We start from the raw sequence: 26,938 nt of genomic DNA, 5'->3' as shown, positions 1-26,938 counted from the left end.
TAGTTCTTAACTTTCTATTCTTTCCTGAGCCCCACAGACCCTCTTCACTCCAGTCCAGTCTAGTCTCTTGGTGCCTTCACTTGTCAATACAAGGGCTGATTACCTCGTTAATGTAATCATGAAATGCACCCATTACCAGTTAGGATCTCCCCTAACCCAGCCTCTGCTTCAGGTAGGGCCTTCTGGAAACAGTAGCTCCCACCTACTTTTCTTTAACATATATATTTAATTTGATTTTTTTTTAGATTTTACATGTACAATCATTTTTAACATGTTTCCATGAGTCATGATGGGGAAGAAAAATTAGGACAATCAGGAAAAACTATGAGGAAAAAAAAAAACAAAAGAAGAAAAAAGATGAAAATACTATGCTTCATTTTACATTCAGTCTCCATAGTTCTTTCTCTGGATGGAGATGGCATTTTCCATCCAAAGTTTTTTGAAATTGCTTTAGATGACTGAATTGCTGAGAGAATTATGTCTATCATGGTTAATCATCAAAAAAATCTCATGGTTGTGTGTGAAATGTTTTCCTGGTTCTGCTTGCTTCACTCATTATCAGCTAAGACTTTCCAGGATTTTCTTAAATCAACCTGTTCATCATTTCTTATAGAACGATAATATTTCATTACACTCATATACCCTTACTTTTTCAGCCATTCTCCAACTGATGGGCGTCCCCTTATTTTCCAATTCTTTGCTATCCTAAAAAGAAATGCCACAAACATTTTTGCACATGTGGGTCTTTTCCCCTCTTTTATGATGATCTCTTTGGGAGACAGATCCAGTACTCTCCTGGCTAATCCTGAGCAGGGATAGAAATTATAGCAGCTTGGGAATTTGGGAGGACAGGTCATTTTAGTCATTTCTGGTTTGGGGGATGAGAAGTGAGAATGGGAGAAAAAGGAAAGACATATATTTACATTCTCCTACTGAATGTCCAGTCCTTAAACTTGGGGAGAAGGAGGAGAAAGTAATATAAAGTCACAGTCTTCAGGGAAATTACAGTGATGGAAATTCAGGGCTTGAAGAAGAAAAATGAGCAGCAGCCTAGGTCAGATGCTAAATGAGCAATCTAGACAATGGTGACTAAAGCCACTCAGAGAGGGGAGAAATCATTGCTCTGGCTGTGGTTAATTTTGTCTTTCAAGGCTTCAGCCTTCCTAGATCCTGATAGAATAAGGAATAGTGGGAAGGACATGGAGGTAGGAGTTAATAAGGCAGCTAAAAGAGAGATGGATTTACTTTCAGATCGCAGCTTCCTAGCACCGTAGGTCAGATATATATCCAATACAGGCCTTTCATACTTTGTTTTCTGTGATACCTCAGCACAGAAACTATCTCCTGTTAGTTATGATTGGAGTTAATGGTTTTGAAGACTTTCAATTGAAGTCAATCAGAATTAATATTTACTATGTGGAAGTACAAATAATGAAATAATCCCTAATTTCCAAAAATTTATATGCTACCAGAAGAAACATATACAGAATGAATATAAAGTGGTTTAGGGAAGGGAAAGGAAAGAGGAATTCCCCTCCCTGTAATTGGAAGTGGAGGGGAAATTAGAAAAGTTTTCAGTAGAAACATCCTGAAGGGAAGAGGACTTCTCCAAGGCAAATGGAAGGAAGCGGTGTCTATTAGTGATAAAGTCCTGAGTAACTAGGTGGGGTTGACAGAAAAAGCCTTAAGTGTTGAAAAGATCACTTAATGAAGCAAGCAGGGAAGGGCCCTGATAGGGACCACTTCAGTCTCATAGTCCCACCCTCCATGGAGATCTTGGGTATACCCACTGGGCTGTATCCAGCCAGAAATCCAAGTTATATTGAGGTTGAATTCCCTTATGAATCCATGGCCCACATTATCTTTGCTGAATCCTTTGGGGCCATGGCAGCATTTTGCCTTGGGGTGTTTCTCCTCACCCTTTCCCAGTGTCTCATGGTGTCTTTCCCCTTCTTAACTAACCCTTTTTTAGTTTATACTCTATGGATTTAACCTGCCAGTAAAGAGGGTATTCCCATCTCATGGTATATTCCCTTTCTCCCGATTAACTGTGAATTCCATTTGGGAACTTGTTTTTTCCTTGTTAATTAATAAAGCCACATTCCTATCTAACTTTTTGCTCTCCCAAATCTATTGCATATTTACCATTCCTGGAGTCTGTTGTGTCTCTTCACATTGTCTGTAACCTCTTCCCATAAAAAAGCTTACTTTTTGCCAAAGAGAATGGCCACTGAGAATTCTCCACATGACTGAGCTCCAACATTTGGCACCAAACCCCAACATTGATGCCAGTGGCTCTCCTGAATCTTGTGTTGCTGAACCCCAAACCCATCATTAGAGAGAGGACAGTTGGTACGAAGGGATGGAGACCCGTGAAGGCGCGCTGTGCACTGCTAAGGGCAGCAGAGAACCCGTCTTGGACCCTCCAAGGCAGGCCATGTCACAGGCCCCCTCCGGGCCACAAGGTGGACCATTGGCTTTCTTCCTCTCCTTCTAGGTCTGTGTTGGAGCCTTGTAAGTAGTTTTCCTTCATGGCTGCTTCCCTAGCGGCATTCCAAGCGCTTCTACATTTCTCACCCCTTCCCAGCCTTGTGGATATATCCGAGCAGGTCTCCCCCTCCTGAAGAACTTCCTCCCAATGTGAGAGGGGGTTTCCGGTCAAAACAGATATGACTGATATTTTGCTCTGAGTCAGTCAGGCCACCCCAAACAGTGACCAACTGGGATTTGGCCTGGGACCTATTGTTGGCAATGATGGTGTGTGGAAGATAGCCTGATATTGTGGCAGAAATGCCTGGTTTAGAACATGACACAAGAGTTTGACTCCCCACTATGCTCAGCTGTGAGACCACAGGTGTCATTTAAGGTAGAATAGTGCAATTTTTAATTCCTTCATCTGCAAAAATGAGAATACCTGTAGTACATACTCAAGGTGCAATGAATATGTAAAGTGTTTTGTAAAGTTTAAAGTGCTAAATGCTAGCTCTTATTCTATAATTATTTTGTAATGTCAAGTCAAAAACATTAGTGATGAGACAAAAGCATGCAGAAAACAGTGACAGGAGGAACTATTGCTTCCTTTAAAAATTTTTTTTATTGCTATCTTTTTTTTTTTTTTTAAACATCACCATTTTGGAAAATAGCCTTCCCTCTTCCCCTACCCAACTAATCACCTCTGTAACAAAAGAAAAAAATACAGCAAAACCACACATCAATCAAATTTAGTATAGTGTTCCACCCTTATACTCCCCAACTATGCAGAGAGAGAGGTCGGTTTTTCTCTTTCTCTGGTGCCAAATGCTGTCATAATTATATGGCAATTTGATGGTTTATTTTTCCCATTTACAATGTTGTAGCCATTGTATCTATCTTCCTGATTCTTCAGTCTGCATCAGTTTGTCTTCCCATGCTTCTCTGAGCTCTTCATTAGTAATCAATTCTTAAGATTCCTCTGGTATACCATAACTTAGTTATTCCCAATTAACAGTTGTCTTTTTTTCCCCCCCAGTTCTTTACTACCATAAAAAAGTGCTATTAATACTTTGATGTGTATGGAATCATTCTATTTTTTTGACTTCCATAGGGTACGTGCCTAATAGGATAAGATTTGAAACTGTCCTGTAATTCCAAACAGTTCTCCAGAATGCTTGGGCCAATTTGTAATTTTCTCCTAGGGTGTATTATAGTACCTGTCTTTGTAGTCAGGAGGAACCATTTCCAAATCTTGCTATGGGAGGGTACAACAATTTCCTCCTGCTCGCCAGGCGTTTTCTCCCCTTTCACAAAGGGCTCTTAGTGCATTTATCAAATGCCTCAAGTCCATAAACCAGCTAGTGTTATCAACAGTACATCAAGTATTTACTGAATACCTACTACGTGCCAAGCATGTGCTATTCAGGGATACAGAAGCAAAAGCTATTGTCTCTACTTTCAAGCTTACAATCTACCTAGGGAGGCAAAACTAAGGCACCTGGTACAACTGGAGAGCAACTGAGCGCTCAGTAACCTAGAATACTAATAAAGGCTTGTGGGCCAGGACAGAACTCTTCTGGCCTGAAGCAGTGGGGAAGGCTTTGAAGGCATGGCAGGACCAGACAGATGACTAGGACATCTACAGGTACAGGTACAGAAGCAGGGGCAACAAGAGGATGTCCTGGGGTGTCTCTTCTCATCTCCAATGTGTACAGCCTTTAAATTTCACATGTTACATTCTTCACATCCCACCTACTTTGAGAGGCAGACTGATACAGTGGCACTTTGTTAACCATCAAACCTTAGCATGGATGCATTATCTGTTCTTTTACTTACTGATTTAAGAGACTTGAGAGAGCATGAAAGCATGAAACCCTAGAAGTGGAGCCTTGGGGAAGAAGGATGGAAAGAAGGAATGAAGGACAAAATGAGAAAAGGGGAAAATGCAGACAATAACTGGACTGATTTCCTAATTTCAGCTTGGGACCAAGGGTCAAGGAGCCCCAGTTTTTGTTTTAGAATTGCAAAAAGTGCAAATTTCTTTTAAGGTGTGTATGTGTGGGTGGGAATCTCATTATAGGTTCTGGAAATTTAACACACCAGATTAGGGGCTTAATGTTCAAGGATTTAACAGGAAGAGGGCAATGCTGATCCTAAAGGAATCAATTGTAAATAACAGAATTTCAGGTTATCATTGAAAACATTTTTTGAGAAAGTTCTCAGCCCCATGTGGTTCTCTTTGTAGAAGTTAAGATCCTGAGGGTCCTGGGAAGCCTAGTGAAAAAGAGCACTGAGCGTGCAGTGAAGAGGATCTGGAGTCCTAATGCCAGCTTATTGTGTGATCTTGGGGTCTGGGTCCATTTTCTATAAAATGAAAGGGGCTACACTGAATGACATTCAAGGTTCTCTCAAACTAGAGGCCCGACTCTCAGCACTCACAGCCAATTTTGAGGGAAAGTTCCTTAAGTCCCAGGAAAAGTCCCTTCTGAGCCTATCAAGGGCAAAGAAGACAGTTATTTATCCTGCCCCAAGGCCTTTCATCCACCTGGTCCACCTCCTCATTCTAACTTCTTCCCCTTGTCCTAGCTCCCCTTCCCCTGGAGAAACATCTCACTGCTCTGCCTCTCCAAACCTCATACAGCCCTAACTACTGGCATAAACCCCACCTTCTCCCCAAAGCCTCCTTTGATTCAGCCCGAGGGTCTTTCAGATGGCTCCGTGGGCACCAGGGTAGTCCCCCAAACCCCATCTCCCCCTGAGAGGAACAGATCTCTGAGGGCAGGCCCCTCCCCCAGGCTCAGACTCAACCATAAAGACCAGGCCTGAGCTGGGGCTGCCTGGCACCTTTCTAACAGTAAGATGGCTTCTGATGGAGGGAGGAAAGGGGGCAGTTGGAGAGGGTGCCAGTTCACAGCCGCCCCTGGAGTTAAGCAGTCCTGAAGAGCATTGCTGCCAGCAGGCCAGATGTTTGAAATGACATTAATAAAAGAAGAGTCCAAAGGGATGGTCTTTGCACAGGCCTGGGGCGCCTGCCACTAGCTGCTCTGACCAGGACTCCCTCCACAGCACTGCATCCTAACAACTCTCCCAGGCCAAAGGCTCAGGGAATCCCGCTCACTCTCGCTCCTAACACTCAGCCTGCTCAGGGCCACCCTTGGCTTGGTCCCCTTTGGTGTCCTCTCTGTCCTCAGATCCCTCTCTGGGCCCCATACTACAGTAGGGACTAGGGTCTCCGTGTTGGGAGCTGGGCTGGAGAAGGGAACAGTACCCATGCCAAGGAAGCAAAGTGTGGCTGTGGCTTTTTTTCCTTTTTCTTTATTGGACGCTTTATAGGGGTGTCAGGCAGATCTGGTAGTTACACTGTTAAATAATTCTTTAAAAACCAACCAGGACCAGGACCAGGACCAGGGCCCCAGTCCCTACCTCTGAATCGGAAGCAGAAGGGAATAAGAAGCAGAAGGGGAGGGAAGAGCAGAGGAGGAGTGGGGGCCCTCCTCACATCTCCTGGAGCCCAGATTCCCTTCACTGGGGCCCAGCTGTGAGGGCTGGGCCCGGCACTGCCCCCAGGTGACCCTGACTGCATCCACATCCAGGCATGGATAAGGTAAACAATATGGGAGGAGGGAGGACAGCCAACTGTGGTCCAGACGTGGATAAAGGTGAGCAGAGAGGCTGGGACACAGACAATTACTGTCTGTAGAGGTCAGAGTGCTACTAAGGCAGGAACAGGGAAGAAATGGGAAGGGAAAGGGAAGTGATGGCGAGGGATGAGGAATATTGCAGTGAGGTGAGAGCGCAGCCCGGGCTCCAGTCCTGGGTGGCTGGTCAGGGGAGCAGATGATCTAGAGTCCTGACCCAAACCTGTGCTGGCCAGCTCACACATTGTGGGTCCTCTTGGTGAGCTGGGGCTCCTCGTCCACCAGCTTGGACTTCAGGTGTTCTTTGTAAGCCAGGATGTCACCAGACCACTTAGTGATTGTCTGTTTCTCACAGACCCAGATCTCCTGGGCGACCTGAAAGAATCACAGCTGTCAGCTGTCAGTCCAACAAATTAGGATTGCCTCTATTCTAAGGCACAGTCAAGTCACCTCTCTGCAGAAGGGAACATGGTGCCCAAGGCTCAAACTCCAGCTTTGCCAGCTATTTTTACTAGTTGTATAAATCACAGGCAAAACACTTAAACCTCTCTAGGATGACGAAGATGACCTCTGATGGCTTCCAGAGCTATACATGTTATCTACAATTCTATGATCCTTCTTCACTAATTCATGATCCCAATTGTTAGCGCTCCCCTTTCTTTTCCCCATAGACCAAAAGCCTCCAGAGAAGACAGTTCCTCCTCAACAAAGTAGTCAGATAGGGCAGCTATGGGGCAGTGGATAGAGAAGCAGCCCAAAATCAAGAGGACCTGAAATCAAATCTGGTCTCAGACACTTAACACTTCCTGACTGAGTGACCCTGGGTATAAGTGACTTATTTACAGACTAAGTGACTATTATTTATAGATAAAATTATCTATACCTATGTCTCCAAATTTAAAGTGGTCAGAGAAGGAACTCTAGATTTCTTCCTCCCAAGAAAAGCAAATTTTCCACTGAAGCCTCTTTAGGAATGACTGTACCCTCCCGTCCCATGCTCCCACCTGCTGGATGAGCCGGAAGTCGTGGCTGACTAGCATCATGCCACCCTCAAACTCATTGATAGCATCAGCCAAAGCATCTATCGTCTCGATGTCTAGGTGGTTGGTAGGCTCATCCAGGAAGAGCATGTGGGGGTTCTGCCAAGCCAGCCAAGCCAGGCACACGCGACACTTCTGCCCATCTGAAAGGTTCCGGATCGGGCTCACCTGTCGGGACCACAACCCTTTGAGATCTCCACAGACCCTGGTGCAATGCTTGGCAGCACCGTGCCAATGTCAGATTAGGCCCACAATTCTTAATTTGGAGCTAAAAATTGTTCAGGAGTTAGAAACCCAGGTGGCGCGACTCCTGGGACAGACTTCTCCTCAATATCCAAGCTACTGGCTCGGGCAGCACTAAGTTTCCAATCCTGGCTCTGAATCTAGGAGTTTGATTCCCTTCATAACCACAGCCCACTTACAGAAGATTACTGCAAATATCTGTGTTTTTTGCTATCCTTTTTCCATCAGGCCCCTACCCTGAGGGAACACAACATGAGGTGCAGAGAATGAAGGTATCAAGCCCTTCCCACCATACATCCCATTTTAAAACTTTAAACTAGGATGGAAAACTCATGATCCTAAAACAAGATGAAACATTGAAGACAGTTATGTTCCTTCCCTGTTACTTGGTCTTCTCTCTTATCTGGAGAAGGGAGAACAACAGATAGCTAACATCTATAAAGTGTTACTGTTGTTGCAGTTGGGTTTTTTATAAAAGAATTTCACCAAGAGTCTGAGGATCTGGCAGAATGATAGAGTTCAGGACATGACGCCCATAATCCATATGGGTCCGGATTCCCTCAGTTCCCAGAGGGCCATCCTCGCTCACCTGCTGCTTCCCAGTTAGGCCATATCGACCAATGATCTTCCTCATCTCCTCTTTTTCTTTGATCTCTGGGTAGCACTTCAGCATGTATTCTAAGGGGGACAGATCCAAGTCCAGTTGCTCTTGTAAATGCTACATGCGGAGAACAGCAATAAGGCAAGTGTTAAAGGCCCTTTCTGAGTCAAATCCTAGAAAGGATAATCTGGGGCCTTGAACCCTGAGGTCTCCTGTCTAAGGGACAACAAGCTGCATGCTGTCTTTGGGTCTTTATGGCATAGGTGACCAAAGAACAGACAAGATAAACTGTGTACATCCCTTATTGGGGAGGCAGAAAAGTCAAGGATAATCAGACAGAGATCTGTCTTTTTCCACGCATGACCCCTTTTCACCTCAGAAATTTTTATGCTACCTCAGGGATATAGGTATATAAAATAATTTCATAAATCAAACATTAACTGATAATAAGCCACATTCAGTTACATGACCCTCACATGGGGTCATGATGGACAGTTTAAAAAGCTTTGCCTTAGGCGGCTGGTGGCACAGTGGATAGAACAGCAGGCTTGGAGTCAGGAAGACCTGAGTTCAAATCCATGTGCTCCTGGACAAGTCTTTAAATGACATCTAACTTCTGTTAGACTGTAAAATGGGCACCTACATCACAGGGCTACTGTGAGGATGAATAAGAACCTTTGTTAAGCACTGGGCATGCCTAGCACACTTAGCAGGCACCATGTAAATGCTCCTTCCCATCTCCTTGTACCTGATGGTAGCGGCCAATCTTGACGTGAGAGTGTTTCCGAATCATCCCATCTGTGGGCAGTAGCTGAAAGAACACAGACAAGGCACAACACATAAAACTTCCCGCCCAAGAGACACCCCCTCCCCCTGCTATAGCCCCTTAATGAGGCTCTTCAAACACACAATTAAACACAATGAAGCTCCATAGTTATGTTTGTATCTTGGCCATCCTCAACATATTTGAAAGAAATCCTAACCTCCACTTCCCTATCCCAAGGAGACATACAAATAAGGAAGACAAGACAGACAGCACACCATTTCTCAGTAGAGTCTCTGTCTGTCTCTCTCCTACCCTAATACATAGGATTCTCTATTCTGATTAAAGCAATGATAACTTCCTGTCTGTTGCTCTTAGAATAAAAACCAGCTGTTTTCTGAAAATACACTCATATCAGTAATGCAAATCTGAGCAAACCTCATTCATTTCTTCCCCTCAAATCTTACTCTTGGCTAAAGAACCTCAAGTAGCCCTCCATCATCCAGATATTTGGGGGAAATTTCTCAATTACAGAACTCTTTAGATGTTTAGTGAACAATTAATAGACCCCCTTTTCTCAGAATGACATTTTAAACGTATAAAATAAAGCATGCAGGATTACAAAAGGAATCAATTATAGTGAGACATGTCATTTTTCTCATTCAAGGTGAGTGACCCCTTGAAATCTTATCTGTGGACCACAAAAGAAATCCTGCTCTTGATAGAGAGGAGCCTAGGTGAAACAGGACTGTGGTAGCCAGAACACAATGAGGGTAGGTCCCAAGTCATCGAGGATTGTTGCCCTATAATCTCTAGCCCTCTGAGCACTCACAGAGATGGCCTCCTAAGCCCACAAAGCCTCTCCTTTCTCCCAAGTAGACACCCATCCAGTGTAACCCTTGTGATCCTACCTCTCCTGTTAGCAACTTGAGCAGAGTCGACTTTCCAGCTCCATTGGGCCCCACTAGAGCCACACGTGTATCCAGGTCAATCCCAAACTCCAGGTTGTTATAGATGCAGGGCTGTCATGTGTGTGCAGGAAAAACAGACACTTCAGTTTCCCATCCCACTGTGGCAGGTTCCAGACCACAGATGAGAGACTAGCACATCTTCACCAGTCCCTCCCCAGATGGCATATCTCAAACCCCTCCTCTTCTCTAAGGGGTATCAGTGATGATCTGGAAGGAACAGTCTCCTTCCTCTTCGTTTTCCCCACCATGGCCTCTCAACCTCCCAGTCTGAACTCACCCCATCATCTGTGTACTTGAAGCTCACATTCTGCACCATGATAACAGGTGGAGGAATCTTCCCACACGGCGGGAAATAAAATGAAAGTGTCTAGGGAGTAGAAGCAGAGAATGCTGGCTGAGGTCTAGGCCCCTTTCCCTCCCGCTTGCCACCAGTAACACCTGGCCAAAGCCCGCAGCCTCTACCTTATCGCTAACCACCCTCTCCGTCAGGCCTGAGGCCATCATCTTCTGTAGTGTCTTCTCCTTGCTCTGCGCCTGCCGGGCCAGCTTAGCACTGCCATGACCAAACCGAGCGATGTAGTTCTGAAACAGACCGGGGTCACTTCAGTGAAGGGCCTGCTTTCCTCTCCTTCCCCCCATGTTGCTTCTTTAGGCAGCCACTGCCTTTCATACCTTCATGTGAGCAATCTGATCCTGTTCCCAGTGGAAACGCTTCATCTGATTTTCTTCCAGTTCTAGTCGCGTCTTCACATACTGGTCATAATTACCCTGCAGGAATGAAGTGGATAAAGCAGGCAGCTGTATTCACTCAGGTAGGTCAGAGGCCAGGGGAAGGACTGTTCTGCCTCTAGCTAAGCGAGAATATACAGCAAGTAAAGAGGGGGCAGTTAAGTGACCCAGTAGACAGTGCGCTGAGCCTGGAGTCAGGAAGACAAATCTAGTTCAAACCTGGTCTCAGGAACTTACTAGGTATGTGAACCTGCCAAATTACTTAACACTGTTTGCCTCAGTTTCCTCATTTGTAAAATGAGCTGAGAAGGAAATGACAAACCACTCCAATACCTTTGTCAAGAAAATTTCAAATAGGGTCAAAAGGAGCTGCCACAATTAAAGAACAACTATACAACAAAAAAGAGAGGGAAGTGCTTTATGTTTGGAAATCTACAGACTTGAGGACAACTGCTAAGCAGACAGCATGGCAAATACTGTGGGAAAGCAGTGAAAAAACTCAATATTCACCCAAAGAACAATAGCCTTTCCTATCACCTAGCCCAGGGCACAGCATAGCCAAAAAGAATTGATTTTCTGTATCATGGACATGAGTAAACAGCCTTTAAAAATAAGATGACAAGATTCTCGTCTTTGTTCTTTTGTTCTGATGGGAAGATTAGGACTTATGTCCAGTGCTTTCTGGTAAGGAAGAACTGGAAAGTTTTGAGCGTTTTTAAAAATATGTCTTGAACAAAAAAACTGTTACAGATAGTTCATTAAAAGGGGGAAAGAAGAGGTATATTAGAAAATGAAGATAATGTAAAAACAAAAGATGGATAAAAGCAAAAACAAATCTCTATAACATGCTTGAACCCAAAGAAGTCACCCCAATGGGGCTGCAGGAGCCCACTCACTGTGTAATACTTGAGCTTCCGATTATGCATGTGGATGATATTAGTACAAACACCATTCAGGAAGTCCTGGGAATGGGAGACGAGGACCAGAATTCGCTTGAAGCTGAAAAGCCAAAGAACTCATGAAGGAGGCCAAATTTTATTTTCCTTAACCACTTTCTTAAAAATCAGGCAGGTGGAGGTGGTAGCAATCAATGAAGCAAAAGAAAAGACAGCTGGGTTGGATATGTATGCATACACACAAAAAAATGTGGAAGTGGCTATGGATAGACAGCTGCCTGGGCTGGGAGGAAAGTAGGATGGATGAAAGAACACAGAAGTTATTAGATTTTGATAAACTAGGGGGAGAGTGTAGAAAACATTGACCAAAATCATTTCCAAATGTAGCGTAGTATCTATATAATCAGGGACTTTGTTAGGCCTCACCAGGAGTCTTCTTTATTCCTTTTACTAGAAGACCTCAAATTGAATCCAAAATCTTATACAGAAGCTCCTCCCGAGTCTGCTTCTAATTTGCGGAAGGTGTGCTTCTGATCTTCTCCCCAGCACATGGGTTTTTAGCCTGGGAACCATGGATTTATCTTTCTAATATTAAAAGAAGCTTGATCCTACATATTTTATTTTATATATTTCCATTATTCTGAAAAAGGGCCCATAAGCTTTACATCAGTCTGCCAAGAGGGTTCCATGGCACAAAGTTACCAATCCAGCCCTAGCATCCTCCCCTACCATAACCATCCACACACAAGCACACCCTCTTACGTCTTCAGTTCTTCTTCCAGCCAAACGCAGGCATCCAGGTCCAGGTGGTTGGTGGGCTCATCTAATAGCAGCATGAAAGGGCGGATAAAAAGGGCTCTGGGGGAGGGAAGAGGAACAAGAGAGGTGCTTATTACACTTGGTGCTGGGGACATAAACACACAGAGGCCGGGGGGAGTCCCAGAGGCAGCTGGTGGTTCCCCAGCCTTAGAAAGAAGGGTAGAATAGGGAAGTCTAAGAGAGTGACAGAAATGATCACAGGACTGGACACGAAGATTTTTAAACAAAGGGATTATTTAGGCTGGAGAAGGGAGTCTCCAGAGGACTAATAAAAATGCTGAGGCTTCTCTTACAAGTCTCCACCCCCACAAGGGACATGAAAAATAAAGTGGGACAGCCGAAGGCACCCCCTTATGCCCCCAATAACAGGGAGGCCATAGGACTCCATTCCTAGAGTGGACACCTCTCCTAAGGAGACCTAACTAAAGTGTACTTCTGCCTAGAGGCAGAGAGATGGATTTTAGAATTCCTTCCCCACTCATGTTCCAAATCATGAGTTGGTAGGTGGTCATTCTAAAATAGCTCTTTGAATATCACTAGGAAGGTCCTGGAGCCTCCAATAGGTAGCATGAAAGGAGAGAGTAAATACCTTAAGTTAAGCACTTTTGTCAATTATTTAGCACAGATTATTAAGAATCAGACACAAGACAGAAAAGGGGAAGAGAGGCTGGAAGGAAATACCAGAGAAGAAAAGAGGCCTTTAAAATTCTGTCCTGATAAAGTCTGTTATCCACCCAACCCTCTCGCCATAACCCCACAACCTGTAATTAAAATCATTCCTCATTTGATGTACCTCATTGCTGACCCTTGTCCTAAGACAACTGTCTCCAAAGAGTGGTTGGGGTTCAACCCTAAGAAACTAGTGACAGATGGTGGTGATGTGCCTTAAGGAAATTAGGCTGGCCTGAAGCAGGGAGGGACCCACCTGGCAAGAGCAACTCTCATTCTCCAGCCACCACTGAAGTCCTTGAGTTTCTTTTGTTGCATGGCAGGTGTGAAGCCTAAACCATGTAGAATCCGTGAGGCCCTCATCTCTGCCTTGTCGGCATCCAGCTCCTCTAATCGTTCATAGAGCTCCATCAGCTTCTCACATTCAGCTACAAGTGGGGGAAGGACAGTCTATAACTCTAAGGATCTTAGTGAGCACCACCTTTATTCACTGTGGGTTCCCACTCAAGTTTACCCGAGGTCCATACCATCCTCATGGGCCAGCCGCTCAGCCTCTCTCTCCAGCATGGCCCTCTCTGTATCCACCTCCATCACACACTGCAGCGGTGTCTTGTCACTAGGGGGCATCTCCCTAGTCAGATGGTAGATATCAATGTGCTCTGGAATAGGCACTTCCCGCTTACCAATAGCAGACAGCAGCATGGATTTTCCTGAAGGTGAAGGAGACATTTAGAAGAATCTTTTTTTTTTTTTTTTTTTTTAAGTCTTTATTCTTGTTGTTGTTTTTTTTCTCTCTGAGGCTGGGGTTAAATGACTTGCCCAAGGTCACACAGCTAGGAAGTGTGAAGTGTCTGAGACCACATTTGAACTCAGGTCCTCCTGAATTCAGGGCTGGTGCTCTATCCACTGTGCCACCTAGCTGCCCCAGAAGAATCTTGAGAAGGGAGCAGGAGACAGGATATACTCTGGCTGCCACTTATCTCTCACAACCAAGCTGGGTTTCTGCTTCACCCAGAAGGGACACTCCTCCCTACAACTGCAAACACTGCCTCCACTCACTTATCTGTTGCTTATCTCACTTTAGCCATCTTAAAGGACCCAGCTCCCCCTCCTCCCAGAAATACATGAGGAAACTTCCCTTGGCTACTTCAGCCTCAAATTTTCTCTCTTCTCACTCACAAACACTGCCTATGCCAGTTTCCTAGAACTTGTTATGCTCTGCCTACTACTGTTCAGTTGCCTCTTTGTAAGGGCCCTGAAGGCAGAAGAAATCCCTGGTCACCTCTGCCTCCTCCCCAGTGCCTAGCACCCCAGCTCTACAGTAGATACCCTCTAGTCCTGCTGGCTGACAAAGCAATGGACCAGACATCTCTCACCATTCCGGAGCCTCACCAATTCCATTTAGACCAATGAGGCCGTAGCGACGCCCTGAGTTCAGTTCCAGCTTTGTGTCACTGAGTAACTCTTGGCCATGGAAAGTGAGCGAGAGGTTAATGATGTGGACATCAGTGCTGTTGGGGTGAGAGGCCAGGACTCCCGTGACAGCTCGGGCAGCAGCTTTCTTCATCTCAAAGTCTTCCAGCTCCTTAGTCAGCAAATCCACCTCTATGGACAGCAGGGGAAGAATGATTACTAAGCACCCCTGCTCCCAGACTCCTGTCCAGCAGCCTTACAAGGTCTAGCAGTGATGAAAATCATCTGCTGGATCGAAGCCCACACACTAGAACCTGGACATAGTGCTCTCCAACATGACTTTATTTACATTCGATGCCTGACTTCTCTGGCTTCAGTCATGGAGATGAACAGAGCCTCATCTCACTGTACCAAGCGACCTCTCCACTGCATTTATTTCATCATCACTTGCATAATTATTTTTATGCATGTTAAAAGTCCCTTAACCAGAATCTAAGTTCCTTGAGGGAAGGGTTGATACACTTCATCTGTTCTTCAGCAGATGCTAACAGCCACGGCCATGGCTTCATCAACTTAAGGAGGCAGGGATTCCAAGAAGAGACCAGTCCCCACCAAGGGGACACAAAAGGAGCTTATCACCGCTGGTGCCATCACTCTCCTGCTGAGCAGGAAATGACTATATTTAACTTCTACAGAAAAAACCAGGGTCAACAACGGGGCCCACACTACCAGATGGTGGCTCATTTCTTGTGACTCATAGAGTTACTGCTCCTTTATATTATCTGAGCCAAAATGACCTCCAAAGATGGTCCCTGAAGCAGTGTCGGGGTTATGGACAGCCTATTCACCCCTTTAAGTTTTAAAATCATTATTTTGATGGGCAAAGAGAGAAACTGTTTGAAATTTTCTTGGACAAAGAGAAATGGGGTCTGGTAGGAAAACTGATGAGAAAGTTTGGAAGAGGCATTATTGCCTCTATTGGTGGAAAGAATATTAGCTTTGCAATCCAGAAGCATAGGAGCTAGTGCTAATTTTTTTTTATTAATTAGTTGGGTGACCTCAGCCAGTTTACCTTTGGGCATCTCTTGTTTTTTACAGTCAGAGAACCTTAAGAAGTGGAAGACATTTTAATAATCATCTAATCCAACCCCTTTAGGATGGGCTCATTAAGGTAAAGTTCTTTATCCTGAGTCACATAATCAATTCATGCAAGATGACCTGGACACTAGTCCAGTATTCTACTCCCTAATCACACTGCCACTTCAATGAGGGATATTCTAATGCCTGCCCCACCTACCTTGGGGGTTCTTGGCTTCTCTTCAAGAATCAAATAAAAAGAATGGATATAAAAATGCTTTGAAAGTAAGAAAACAACATGAATGTGAAGAGTCATCTTAGAGGATGACTAATAAGTATAGAAAAGGAGAGGGGGCTGAGCTAGAAAATAAGTGCTCCAGAAACACAATTGCCGAAGATAATAGAACTAATCTGCTATGAGAAGATGAGGCCCTAGAGGGGCAAGATAAAATTTAATAAAGATGTGAAGAAAATTCAAAGAAATGTGAGGGAGCCTACAATGAAAGCTTTGTTATACAATTAAAAAAAAAAAAAAAGTTGAACTTCAAAGGAAAGATTTAGGTTCAAATTCCACCTCCAAACTGACTAGCAGATTAATCCACAATGCTGAGTATCATTCTTCTCCACCAGATTGGGACAATACTAACTATAGAATGAACTCCCCCAGAGTTGTTATATACATTAAAATTTATTTATGTATTTATGTATTTATTTATTTATTTATTTTGAGGCTGGGGTTAAGTGACTTGCCCAGGGTCACACAGCTAGGAAATGTTAAGTGTCTGAGACCAGATTTGAACTCAGGTCCTCCTGAATTCAAGGCTGGTGCTCTATCCACTGCGCCACCTAGCTGCCCCTAAAATTTATTTTTAAAAAGTGTTTTATAAACCTTAAAGTGTTATATAAATGTCATCTACTATTATCATCAAGATTTTTGATAATACTGAGACTGACACTGATGACATCATCATACTAAATGCCTTGGCACTACCAATGGCCCGGGAGACAACAAAGTCAGGGAGAAAGCAGCTTACAATCATCAGACAAAGATTTGAACTGGAAATGTAAGCTCCTGAGAGAGAGGAATAGATGTAGGACACCTGCTCATTCTCAAAATCCCCAAGCTGGCCACTTTTGCAGTTTTTATATACTTTGGAAAGAGAAGCTATCCAATGGTGGGGAATGATGATGGAAGTTGGGGTGGGAAGGAAGAGTATGGTCTGCTTAGATGAATTAGATCTATGAGTTCCAAAGTCTATTTGGGGATTGTTGTTGTTCATCCTTTATTTTCAAAGAGGATCAATAACATCATGGGATGATGTCTCGACTTGTACAGTCAAATTTAATAATTTAAATCTTAAATTAGATTTAAGAAAATGATCAAAGCCCCTTTAAGAGCTGCTCCCCAGATCCCTCTTTTTTCTAGTTATGAATCCATGATCCCTGGGTCATTTTTTTGCTCAGGGTCAGACCACCCCCTCAAGAGGAGAATGATAGATCAACATTATCCTGCCTGCTAGTTCTCATCTCTTCCCTCACTATTCCCTAACACACATCCTCTTGTCCTAGCCATTTCTTCACTGGTCCCTGAATAAATCACATTCATTCCTACTTATATTTTGGTTCAGCTGTTTTCCAGAGAGAATACAAATCAAAAAAGAGTAACGATGATTCTCTTTGATGGTTCTTTTGTTTTTCCATGCTCTGCTTCCTGAGAAAGACTAGCTGGCAAACTCAAATTTGATGATATGAATACAGCCCAGAGTCACTCCCAAACATCATGGGGAGCTTGAGAAAAGACTTGGCCTTGGCAGCCTGAAAGGTAGGACCAAAAGGGTGTTGAAAGAAATGGTAACCCAAATAGTTGCTAACAAGGGAAGTTCCAAGAGTTAGAAAGAAGCCTAGTTCTAGTCCTTGAAGAGGCAGTGGAGAGAGTAATGGAAATGATAGCTTTAGCAGCAGGAAATGATTTGAATTCCTCCTTAGATATTTACTAGATGTCTGACCTCGGACAGTTTTTTTTTTTTGGCTGAGCCAATTGGGGTTAAGTGACTTGCCCAGAGTCACACAGCTAGAAAATGTTAAATGTCTGAGACCAGATTTGAACTTGGTCCTTCTGACATCAGGGCTGGTGCTCTATCCATTGTACCAACTAGCTGCCTCTGGACCTGTCATTTAACCTTAACTTAGAGGCTCACTTTCCTCATCTGCAAAATGGGAATAATACCTGTTCTACATCTACAATGTGGAGTTATGGGAAAAACTGCTTTGCAAACATTAAAAGCACTAAATACATGTGAGCCTTTATTGTACTGAAGCAACTTGAGGCTAAGTGGTAAGAGAAAATCAGACATAGATCTGATAACATTTTTGTCTTCTTAGAGAAGGCTGGGACTGAGGAATGATTCTTTGTGGTCAAAGAAGAGCTTTGTGGTCAAATTTCCTAATTCATTCAATGTGTATACATTGCTTTAAAGACCACACCAATCCAAGATAACAGTTTCACTTTCCCAAGGAGAGGGCTTCATTATCCTTTATTTCAAGTGACACATCTTAATTTGGCCACCCTCATTTCTTCTATGTAACCCATGTGCTCTCTGATTTAGGCAAAAAAACTTTTCTGCCCCATGGTTTGGGGATGACTGTTATTGTGGATCAAAAATGCTTATGCTATTACTAGAAGCATAAGGTACTAGAATAAAATAGAATTATTCTAAGGGATTCTAGGAAGCGATAACTCTCTTGTGAGAAGTGGGAACCAAACTGAAAATGACTACCAAAAAGTGCATAAGACTGTCAGGTTAGATATGAAATGTTCATTGGATCCAAGGCATGAGTCTTACCTGAGTATCAAATGGACCAGCGCTAAGGTCCAATGAAAGCTTTTTGTTGCCAAAACTTAGTAAGTACTTCCAGAAAAAAAGGCCAGTTTTGATATCTGTAGTCTATCGTGAATATTGAGAGCGCTATACTGAAGACTAGTTTCCAGTTTTTAAATGGGAACAATTATTTAAAGCCAAATATACTACAGCTAGCTTAGGCCAAGATGCTAGTTAGAAGTTGGAGAACCTGAAAGGAAGAACCAGCCTTATCTTTGCTTTGGATCCTCACTCAAATAGTTAGGAGAAGGGTTGAATAGGATGGAAATGACCATCTTGAGCTTTATAATTTTTAATTTCTCCCCCCCACACACTCCTTTTTTAAATCTCAGAGATGTCTTGACTAAGTTAAAGACTTGTCTGACATCTTAAAGAAGGGAGGCCAGGTTTCCAGGGTTAGGTTAGTGATATAAAAGCAAAATAAAATGCCTTTTTGGGGCACTGGTTTGGAAATTCAGCAGTAAAAATTATTCCCTTTCACCAACATTTTTACTACATGGCCTGATGCCTTTCTAGTTTTCTCCCAATCAATGTTCCAGAATGGAGGAATCCCCTAGTTATTTTCCTCCCTCATTCTTTCCTTTTTCCCTTCCTCCCCTGAATGCTTCTTGTCGGTACCACTTTTTTTAATCCTCCTTATTAGACAGCTATTGTGCAAAGTACTTTCATGGGTACAGAGCTAGGAAAAAACAAAAAAAGTGGAACACAAAGAGGCAAAAAGAAGAAACTCCCTATCTAGTTCTTGTCTTCAAGATACTTATAATCTAGATAAGGAAAAATGATATAAAAAGCAAAACAATAAAAGAAAGCATTTGCTAAGTGTCAAATAACATGTATGGGTAATAAGCATTTTATAGGAATCTAATGAGGAAGAGCTTACTGTGGGCTGGTGTAGTTGAAAAAGGCTTCATTAAAGGAGAAGATATTTATAGACCATGAAGTAACAGTACTCAGATAACTGCAGAGGAAAAGGATGGTCATTTCAGGCAGAGGCGAGAAGCCGTGAGAAGTAACAACTTTAGACTGGTTACGAGAGAAGTTCCACATAAAATGAATAGATCAAATGTGGGAGTAAGAGGGTAGGAAGGATCTATAACTTCATTGGCATAGGAAACTCCTGATGAGGAGAAACTTTCTGTGATGGGGAAAGGAATCGTTCTGCAAATTAGTCTTAGGCCAGCCTGAGCACTGATTTAGAAGTTAAGTACTTATCCAAAATCATACAAATAATAAAGACAGACTATATTAAAGCACAGTGCCTCTCAAGTAATTAAGTAAAAACCTGAACAGAAATTACTTAAAACATTACTTTGATATAGTTGGTTATTCTTTTTGTATTTCATCTCCCCAAACTCCTTAGAACATTGGAGGGAGAATGAGAAACTTTTCATGTTTTTCAGACTTTAGTTTAGTGCCACTAAACCAGTGGTCCTCAGACTTTTTAAATAAGAGGCCGGTTCACTGTCCCTCAGACTGTGGGAGGCCGGACTACAGTAAAAACAAAAGCTCGAACTCTGTCTCCGCGCCTCAGCCCGTTTGCCATAACCCGTGGGCCACATAGACGTCCTCAGCGGCCGCGGCCGGCCCACAGGCCGGGCCGTAGTTTGAGAACCCCTTGTTTAGTAACTAAACAAACATCAACAACAAAATAAAACTGAGAAAAGCAAGTCTTTCTAGGGTCAAACATAAGGCATCTTTTCCTATGTGGTCAACAGTTTCTGGAAGGTTCCATGTGACACATACTCCAGTACCTAGGCCCCCATGTGGGCTCAGTGAATTATCCTTTGTGAAAACAACAGGCAGAGAAGGGAGAGTACCCAGATGAAGGCGCCACTCCGGCATCGGACACCCAACAAGTCACTGACCCAAAGTGGGGCCCAGAATCTATGGCACAAGGTGGGCGCATTGTGACAAGAGCCGAGGTTCTGACGCACTTGGTGTGGGCGCCCGCATGCACTCGGAGTTATCAGAGCTCCCATTAGGGAAGTTCGCCCTTACCCAAACTTTCTTTGCCGTTGGCTTCCTCGTTTTTCTCCTCCACCACCTGGGGCTCTGTGGCAGCATCTCCGTTTTCCTCGTGCCCCTTCTTGGGCCTCTGCCTGGCCTTAGCGGCTTCCTTCTTTTTGGCAGCCTTCTTCTTGGCCAGATCCGAGGGCATGGTGAGGAGCCACAGGTGTTAGTTATTTCAGCGTAACCTGCCATGACAAAGGTAAAGACCTTCAGCCACCCACGAGCAGGGCGCAGGGGTGCGAGCCCTTCCCCTACCGGACCTCTGGCCTAGCGGCTCCTCCAGGCCTCGGGCCCAAGACTTTGCTGCTTCCGCTAGATCTGGAGTCAGGGGAATTAGGGTTAGAGGCGCAGCTTTTCCACTTACTTAGCAGTGACAGGCAAGTCAGTGGATTTTTCTGGGCCTTGGGTTCACATCATCTCCAAGGTCCCTCCCTGCTCCGTTCCTCCACCCAGCTCGGCCTCCCTCCCTCCCTCCATTCTGCCGGCTTCTCGGTCCTCCCCCTGTCGGGAACCTCACCGCGACACAAGCTCCCCACAGACTCCCGCTCTCCCCAGCACTGCCCCTTTAACTTCACCTTTTAAAAGTCTCTCATTCCATCCTTTCCTGTCTACTTCTCCCAGCCGGCTCTTCCTTCCTGCTCTGTTCCCCGCCTCACTCCTGCACTGATTCTCTCCGGCACCCCCCTCCTGGCCCTCTCTCATTCACTTCTGATTCTTCCCCCCCTCCGTTTCTCCCTCCCCGCCCATCCCCACTTTTCACTTTGCCGTCTCCCAGCTCTCCTTCACTCTCTCCCTCCGTGCCCCTCCTTGCCCACTTTCTCCCTCATTCTCCGCTTTCTCCCCTCCCCCAACTCCATCCCTCCTACCCGCAAGTCTCTCCCCCTTTCCCCCACTCCTCCTCTGTCTGGTCTCTTCCTTTCCCCCTACTCTCTAGAACATTTCCTCTACTTCTCTTCCCCCTCCGACAACTCTTTCCCCAACTCCCCTCTCTCCGCTCTTCCCCTCACCTCCTTCCCGCACCACCCCCCCCCCCCCGGCCCCGGCCCGGTTCTCTTCCCTCACCAACCGTCCCTCACCAGACGTCCTCTTCCCCCCCACATCTCCTTTCCGTTCCCGTGGTCTCCCCGCTCCATCCCTCGCCTTTCCTTCAGGCCCGGTTCGACTCTCCCGCCCTCACCGACCGGCACCCCCTCCCCCAGCTCACCGGGCCTCGCCGCTCGGCCTCTGTCGCAACACAGCAGCTTCGGCTACTCCGCGTGCGGCCGGCTCGCCAGCCAATCACAAAACCCGCCTGCTCCCGGCGCGCTTCCGCGCAGCCACCTGGGAAATGTTGTCTTCCCAGAGCGGCAGGCTAAGGATAGGGCCGTGCACGCGAACTACCGCAGTTCCCAGAGGCCTCAGCGCAGTCGCGATGACGTCATCTAAGGGCGAAGCGCAATCTTTTCTGGGAATTGTAGTCCAACGTTCCCCATGCTCGTGGGCAGACATTAGGTCCCAGGAACTGCAAATCCCAACAGAATGTGCGCACAGGTGTGTGTGATGTATTTAGGTCCTCCCCCACTTTCCTCAGTTCTTTTTTGCGGGATGTCGGGAAATGGAGTTCCCAGGAAGGAGTCTAACAGGAGTCCAACTACATTCCCAGTAGCCACCGCTTGGCGTGAGCTGGGCCGACACAAAGTGCGGACGGGGGCGGGGGGGGTTGGGGGAGTGGGAGGCGGAGCGTCGCGGAGAGCCGAACCAGGAACCGAAGTAGTCGAGGTGTTAAAATAATTATGAGATTTAGTCGAGGGCCTTCCCGGCCCTCCGAGCCTAAAAAAGCTTCCCTTAGGCTCTTCTGTGCTTTAAGAAGCCCAGCTTCTAGAAACAGTTTCCGGCAGCTCGAGCCTCCACTTCCCTCCTGCGCATCTGTCACCTCTTGTCTACGAGGCTCCTACCCTCCGCGGTTGGCGTTGGGGGTGGGGCGTAGGGGACGGCGTTCTCTATGAGGTCACCTGCGGCCTCCTGCCTCATCAAACCCTCGGGCTTCGGACGCCCCTTTTCTGGTCCTCCTACTTCGCCACACGTTCCGGTTCTACTTCCGTGGTTCTTGAATCTTTTCCCAACTCCTTCACTCTGGGCGGCCCCAATTTCCCCTGCCCTCGTTTTCCATTCTGTGCGCTCTCCTCTATCCCCACCCCTTTTAAGGCAAGCTTGCTGTTTCTTCTCAAAATCGGTTCCTCTCTCTGACTTTGTGTCCGAGGAAGGTGCTTTCTTCCCTCCCACATCTTTACTTGCTAAATGCTGTTACTGGACCTCCCCAAAACGTATAAAAAGATAGTTTTCAACATTCACCCTGGCGAAAGCTTGTGTTCCAAGTTTCTCTCCCTTCCCTCTCCCTCCCCCCTTCCCGGACAGCCAATAATCCAATATAGGTCCCAAGAAGCTGTAGCATGATAAAACAAATCAAACGGATGGGCTAAATCAGGTTGGGAGGAACCCACAGGCCTATTAGTATGGAAAATGGGAAGACTTCCTCCGCAGAACGGGCAGACAATAGCAGTCTGTAGGAATGGCCATGATGGCTGAAGGAGGATGGCTAAAACTAGCTCAGACATCGAAGGTACCAAGATACTTGAGCGTGTAATGTACCTGAAAGGAGTGGCATGTAAACCAATATGTATAGCTGTGCTATCCCGGTACATCTAAATGAAATATGAAAAATGAACATGCAAAGACCAAGGAAGAAGTAGTCTCAGTTCCTCTAGAACGTGTGCTCTGTGGTATTCATTTAATCCTTGGGCTATACCACTTTATATTACTAATGTTTATGTGTATGCACTACTAAAATTTCATTTCCCAGGCCTGAGCACAATACCCTACACATACACGTCCGATAAATATTTCTTGATGATAGTGGGTGTGCAATCAGGTCATTGGCTTCAGTGGTTTCCAACATGGGGATTACAGCTTGCTGAGGGGCATGACTCCGAAGGGTGTGAGCAGCCAGACTTCTATAACACAGCTATACTTCTGCACTCATTATCCACCTGCACGCCTTCCTCTGTTCTCTCCCACTGTGTCGGTTCCCAATCTCCTCCATTCTGTATTAGACATTGCCCTTCAGGGCAGTTATAGCCTAACAAGAAATAGGGACCCACAGTAGAAATTCCTCTCCTAACCCACATCATATCCACATTTTGTCCTATAAGTGATCTAATGGCTATTGCAAAAACCTCTAGAAGGTAAATCCATACTTCAGGTAGTGACCAATGGGGGAAAATCCCACAGCCTCCCTTTTGTTTTGTACCGAATACAGAGGATGAGCAGACACTCATCCAGTCTGCATTATCTCTCCCCAAAAGTCCCCACCCCTCTTTCAAATGTTTATCTTTTTTTTTTCCGGTATCCAGGTTTGAAATCTAATTTCTCACTTTAACACATCCACATACCCAGTTTCCAAATTTTATCATTTTTTTTTCAACATGATCACTTCTCCATTCACACAGCTATACCTTATCTATCATTTGTTCTGTTAAAATGTCTTCCTAGTTGATTTATTTCACTTTCTCAGGTCTTTCTCCACTCTATTTTCACCTGCTGAAGTGATTTTCCAAATGGTGAGGTCAAACTATAGCAATAGTTTTACAAAAAATTCCAGCGCCTTTCTGTTGCCTCTGGGATCAAATATAAAATCCTCTGTTTGGCATTTAAAAGTATATTGAACATGATGCAAATCCACCTTTCCAGACTTATATTATTATAATTCTGGAACTTTATGTTTCAACAAAATTCACCTTGCTAGGAATGGAAACAGCTAAAACATTCAAATATGAATAAGAAAAAGAGGTACTGTATTGGGCATCCGGAGCATGTGCAGGCACTATCAGATTGCTCAGCAGATGCATCCTCTTCATGTCAAGATTGCCTCTGGTAAAATGCTGATGACATGTAAGTTAAAGTGCCTTGGAGAAGTGCTCGGTATACATAGACATTCTGTAATTGGCTCAGCTAATCACATGAAGTGAAGTGGAGGCACTTTGGTTGGTTTCAGAGACATGTAAAAATCTCATCAACATCCAACACTACCTTTTTTTCTTTTTTTAAACCTCAATTGCTCTCACATGATCTTGGGAACTTTTGCTTAGGTTTTCTAGTAAATCTCAGGCTCTTCTCTGAGGTCATGTGGTCCCTGAGAAATAATCCTGAATCTTTGGCATCTGTATTTGTTCTTTTCCAAAGGACTTGAGCCTCTTTGACCTTGTGAGTTTGGAAATTATGGAGAATATCTTTGTACTTAATGTTCCAGGATCTTAGTTCTAGGCCATGTTGTACCAATTTATGCCCTGAGGAGCAGAGTAACCTTTTCAACCCTAGTTCAGCAGTGACTAAGAAAAGTATAGTACTTGTCCATTAATGCTGCCTTTGGAAGTGAACTGAATAGGACTAATATTGTGTAGGAATTGACCTAAGTTTTGAGCCAATTCCCCATAAGAGTGGTTAAGTGGAAGTGGAACACTGCTCACAGGTTCCTAACATGAAAGCAGAAGAGCTAGTGGAAGCTCAGTCCAATGGTGGTAGAAAGAGCCCCTAAATCCCTTGAGATACTCTGGAATGCTGAGGAGGAGAAGTAGCCTGCTCTATGAGAGGGACAAATTGTACACATTTAACATGGCATATAACATTTATTACATAGAGAGGAATGGATCTAGTTTGTTCATTGTTTTTTATACAGCAATAATATTCCATTATCTTCATATACCATAACTTATTCAGTCATTCCCCGATTAATGGGCATCTACTCATTTTCCAATTATTTACCACCATAAAAAGAGCTGCTACAAACAGTTCTGCACATGTTTGTCCTTTGCCCTCCTTTATGATCACCTTGGAATACAGACCCAGTAGTGGCACTGTGGGTTAAAGGGTATGCACAGTTTGATAGCCCTTTGGGCATAGTTCCAAACTGCTCTCCAGAATGGCTGAATGATTTCACAACTCCACCAACAATGCATTAGTACCCCAGTTTTCCCATATCTCTTCCAACATTTATCTTTTCCTGTCATTTTAGCTAATCTGAGAGGTGTGAATGGTGAGACCTCAAAGTTGTTTTGATTTGCATTTCTCTAGTTAATAGTGATTTATAACATTTTTTTGGTATGACTATAAATGCTTTAATTTTTTCTACTAAAGATTGTCTATTCATAACCTTAGACAATTTTATCAATTGGAGAATGACTTGTATTCTTACAAAGTTTGACACTGTTCTTTATCAGAAACACTAGCTATAAATCGCTGCCTTCCCCTCCCCCCCAGCTTTGTGCTTCCCTTCTAATTTTGGCTGTATTGGTTTTCTGCAAAAACTTTCTAATTTAATTTTAATTTAATGTAAATTTGCATTTCATAATGTTCTCTAGTTTTTTGACTATAAATTCCTGCCCTTCTCCAAATATCTGATAGGTAAACTAGCCCTTGCTCTCCTAATTTGCTTACACTGTCACCCTTTATGTCTAAATTATGTACCCCTTTTGACCTTATTTTGCTATAGGGTGTGAGTTGTAGGTCTATCCTGAGTTTCTGACATATTATTTTTTTTTTCTGTTTTCCCAGCAATTTTTATGGAATTTTATGGAAGCTCTTATTCCAGAAGCTGGAATTTTGGAATTACTCAAATGCTAGATTAATATGTCATTGATTATTGTGTCATTTAATCTGACATCTAAACTATTCCACTAATCCACCACTCTATTTCTTAGCCAGTACCATGTTTTTGATAACTGCTGCTTTATACAATTTTTGTCTGCTACTGCTTAAGCATGTACCACGAACATAGCATCTCTATTCCTTTACCTCTTGGATTTGTTTTCCTTGATCTTAGGCGAATTAGTATTGAAAAGAACATAACAGATCACCACTTTGTAAGTTTTAAAAGGCTAGAAAAGCCACAAGAAGCCTTGCCAAAGGAGTCAGGTAACACTGTCAGTCAGCAGTTGCAGTGGCTGAGTCAAATAGAGACTTCAAAGTAGCCAAAAGGCTATTGTCTGCAAGCAAGAGAACAATTCATTTATATGCTGCACCTAGAAATGAACTTATTGGGGATTCCATGAAGAGAGATAAAGATTCCAGGGGTCAGGTAGCACCTCTCCCTCCACAGAGGGAGTAATATTTTGTAGCCACCTCAAGTTTACTTAGGCTTCTCAGGACCAAAGAGAGAACCCCAGTTGCAAAGGATATTACTGTATGTTATTTTTTGTAAGTTCTCAACTAATTTTCCTTGATAAAAGTTAATTGGTATTAACTGGTCAATTGGATTTGAGGGAATATATTAGATGAGGGCTCCTGAGTAATAGTACTAGAGAAAACTCAATGATCCTTTGGGCTTAGAAGTCTAAGAGGAAAAGTAATCCCACCCTTTCAAGAATGAAGATAAGTGTAAAGTTAATTATCATTCAAATACAAACTATAATCAAATAACCTTAAGAATGCTGAGTATTTTAAATCTGTGAGTCTGTCATTCAATTCCTTTTTCCAAACTTTTTAAAGGAGAGGAATTCCAAAAGTATAGGAACTTTAAATTCTTTTTTTTTTTTTTCTCCTGAGGATGGGGTTAAGTGACTAGCCCAGGGTCACACAGCTAGAAAGTGCTAAGTATCTGAGACCAGATTTGAACTGGGGTCCTCCTGAATTTAGGGCTGGTGCTCTATCCACTGCTCCACCTAGCTGCCCCAGAACTTTAAATTCA

At 44.1% G+C, this 26,938-nt stretch overlaps 1 protein-coding gene across 2 annotated transcripts; it reads right to left on the bottom strand.

Moving 5' to 3' along the window:
* Nucleotides 1-5,957: 5,957 nt before the first annotated feature.
* On the bottom strand, nt 5,958-22,293 carry ABCF2 (ATP binding cassette subfamily F member 2). Of its 2 annotated transcripts, none has more exons than XM_074267456.1 (15): nt 21,425-22,293; nt 20,209-20,405; nt 14,234-14,446; nt 13,369-13,551; nt 13,098-13,269; nt 12,116-12,211; nt 11,354-11,456; nt 10,401-10,496; nt 10,191-10,310; nt 10,006-10,095; nt 9,669-9,779; nt 8,743-8,805; nt 7,983-8,111; nt 7,115-7,318; nt 5,958-6,485 (listed from the first exon to the last, which is right to left on the bottom strand). In XM_074267456.1, exons 2-15 carry the CDS (start codon nt 20,366-20,368, stop codon nt 6,348-6,350), a joined length of 1,878 nt encoding a protein of 625 aa, XP_074123557.1. In that variant the 5' UTR covers nt 20,369-20,405; nt 21,425-22,293; the 3' UTR covers nt 5,958-6,347. The 2 variants fall into 2 exon arrangements, with proteins under 2 accessions (XP_074123557.1, XP_074123558.1); XM_074267457.1 differs by having other exon boundaries at nt 21,297-21,436.
* Nucleotides 22,294-26,938: the final 4,645 nt, after the last annotated feature.

This window comes from Sminthopsis crassicaudata, chromosome 5 (genome assembly GCF_048593235.1).
Source record: "Sminthopsis crassicaudata isolate SCR6 chromosome 5, ASM4859323v1, whole genome shotgun sequence".
In the NCBI taxonomy this organism is placed as follows: Eukaryota; Metazoa; Chordata; class Mammalia; order Dasyuromorphia; family Dasyuridae; genus Sminthopsis; species Sminthopsis crassicaudata.
The sequence above is the reverse complement of the archived record's forward strand: the minus strand, read 5'-3'. Positions and strand labels throughout refer to the sequence as shown.

What these genes read in the sequence shown, in the direction of transcription:
- ABCF2 (XM_074267456.1), bottom strand. Translation starts at nt 20,368, where the DNA reads ATGCCCTCGGATCTGGCCAAGAAGAAGGCTGCCAAAAAGAAGGAAGCC. An exon ending in ATGAGAGTTGCTCTTGCCAG is followed by an intron (nt 12,212 to 13,097) that starts GTGGGTCCCTCC and finishes TCCCTCCCCCAG; the next exon opens with AGCCCTTTTTATCCGCCCTT. An exon ending in ACTTCCGGCTCATCCAGCAG is followed by an intron (nt 6,486 to 7,114) that starts GTGGGAGCATGG and finishes TGATTCTTTCAG; the next exon opens with GTCGCCCAGGAGATCTGGGT.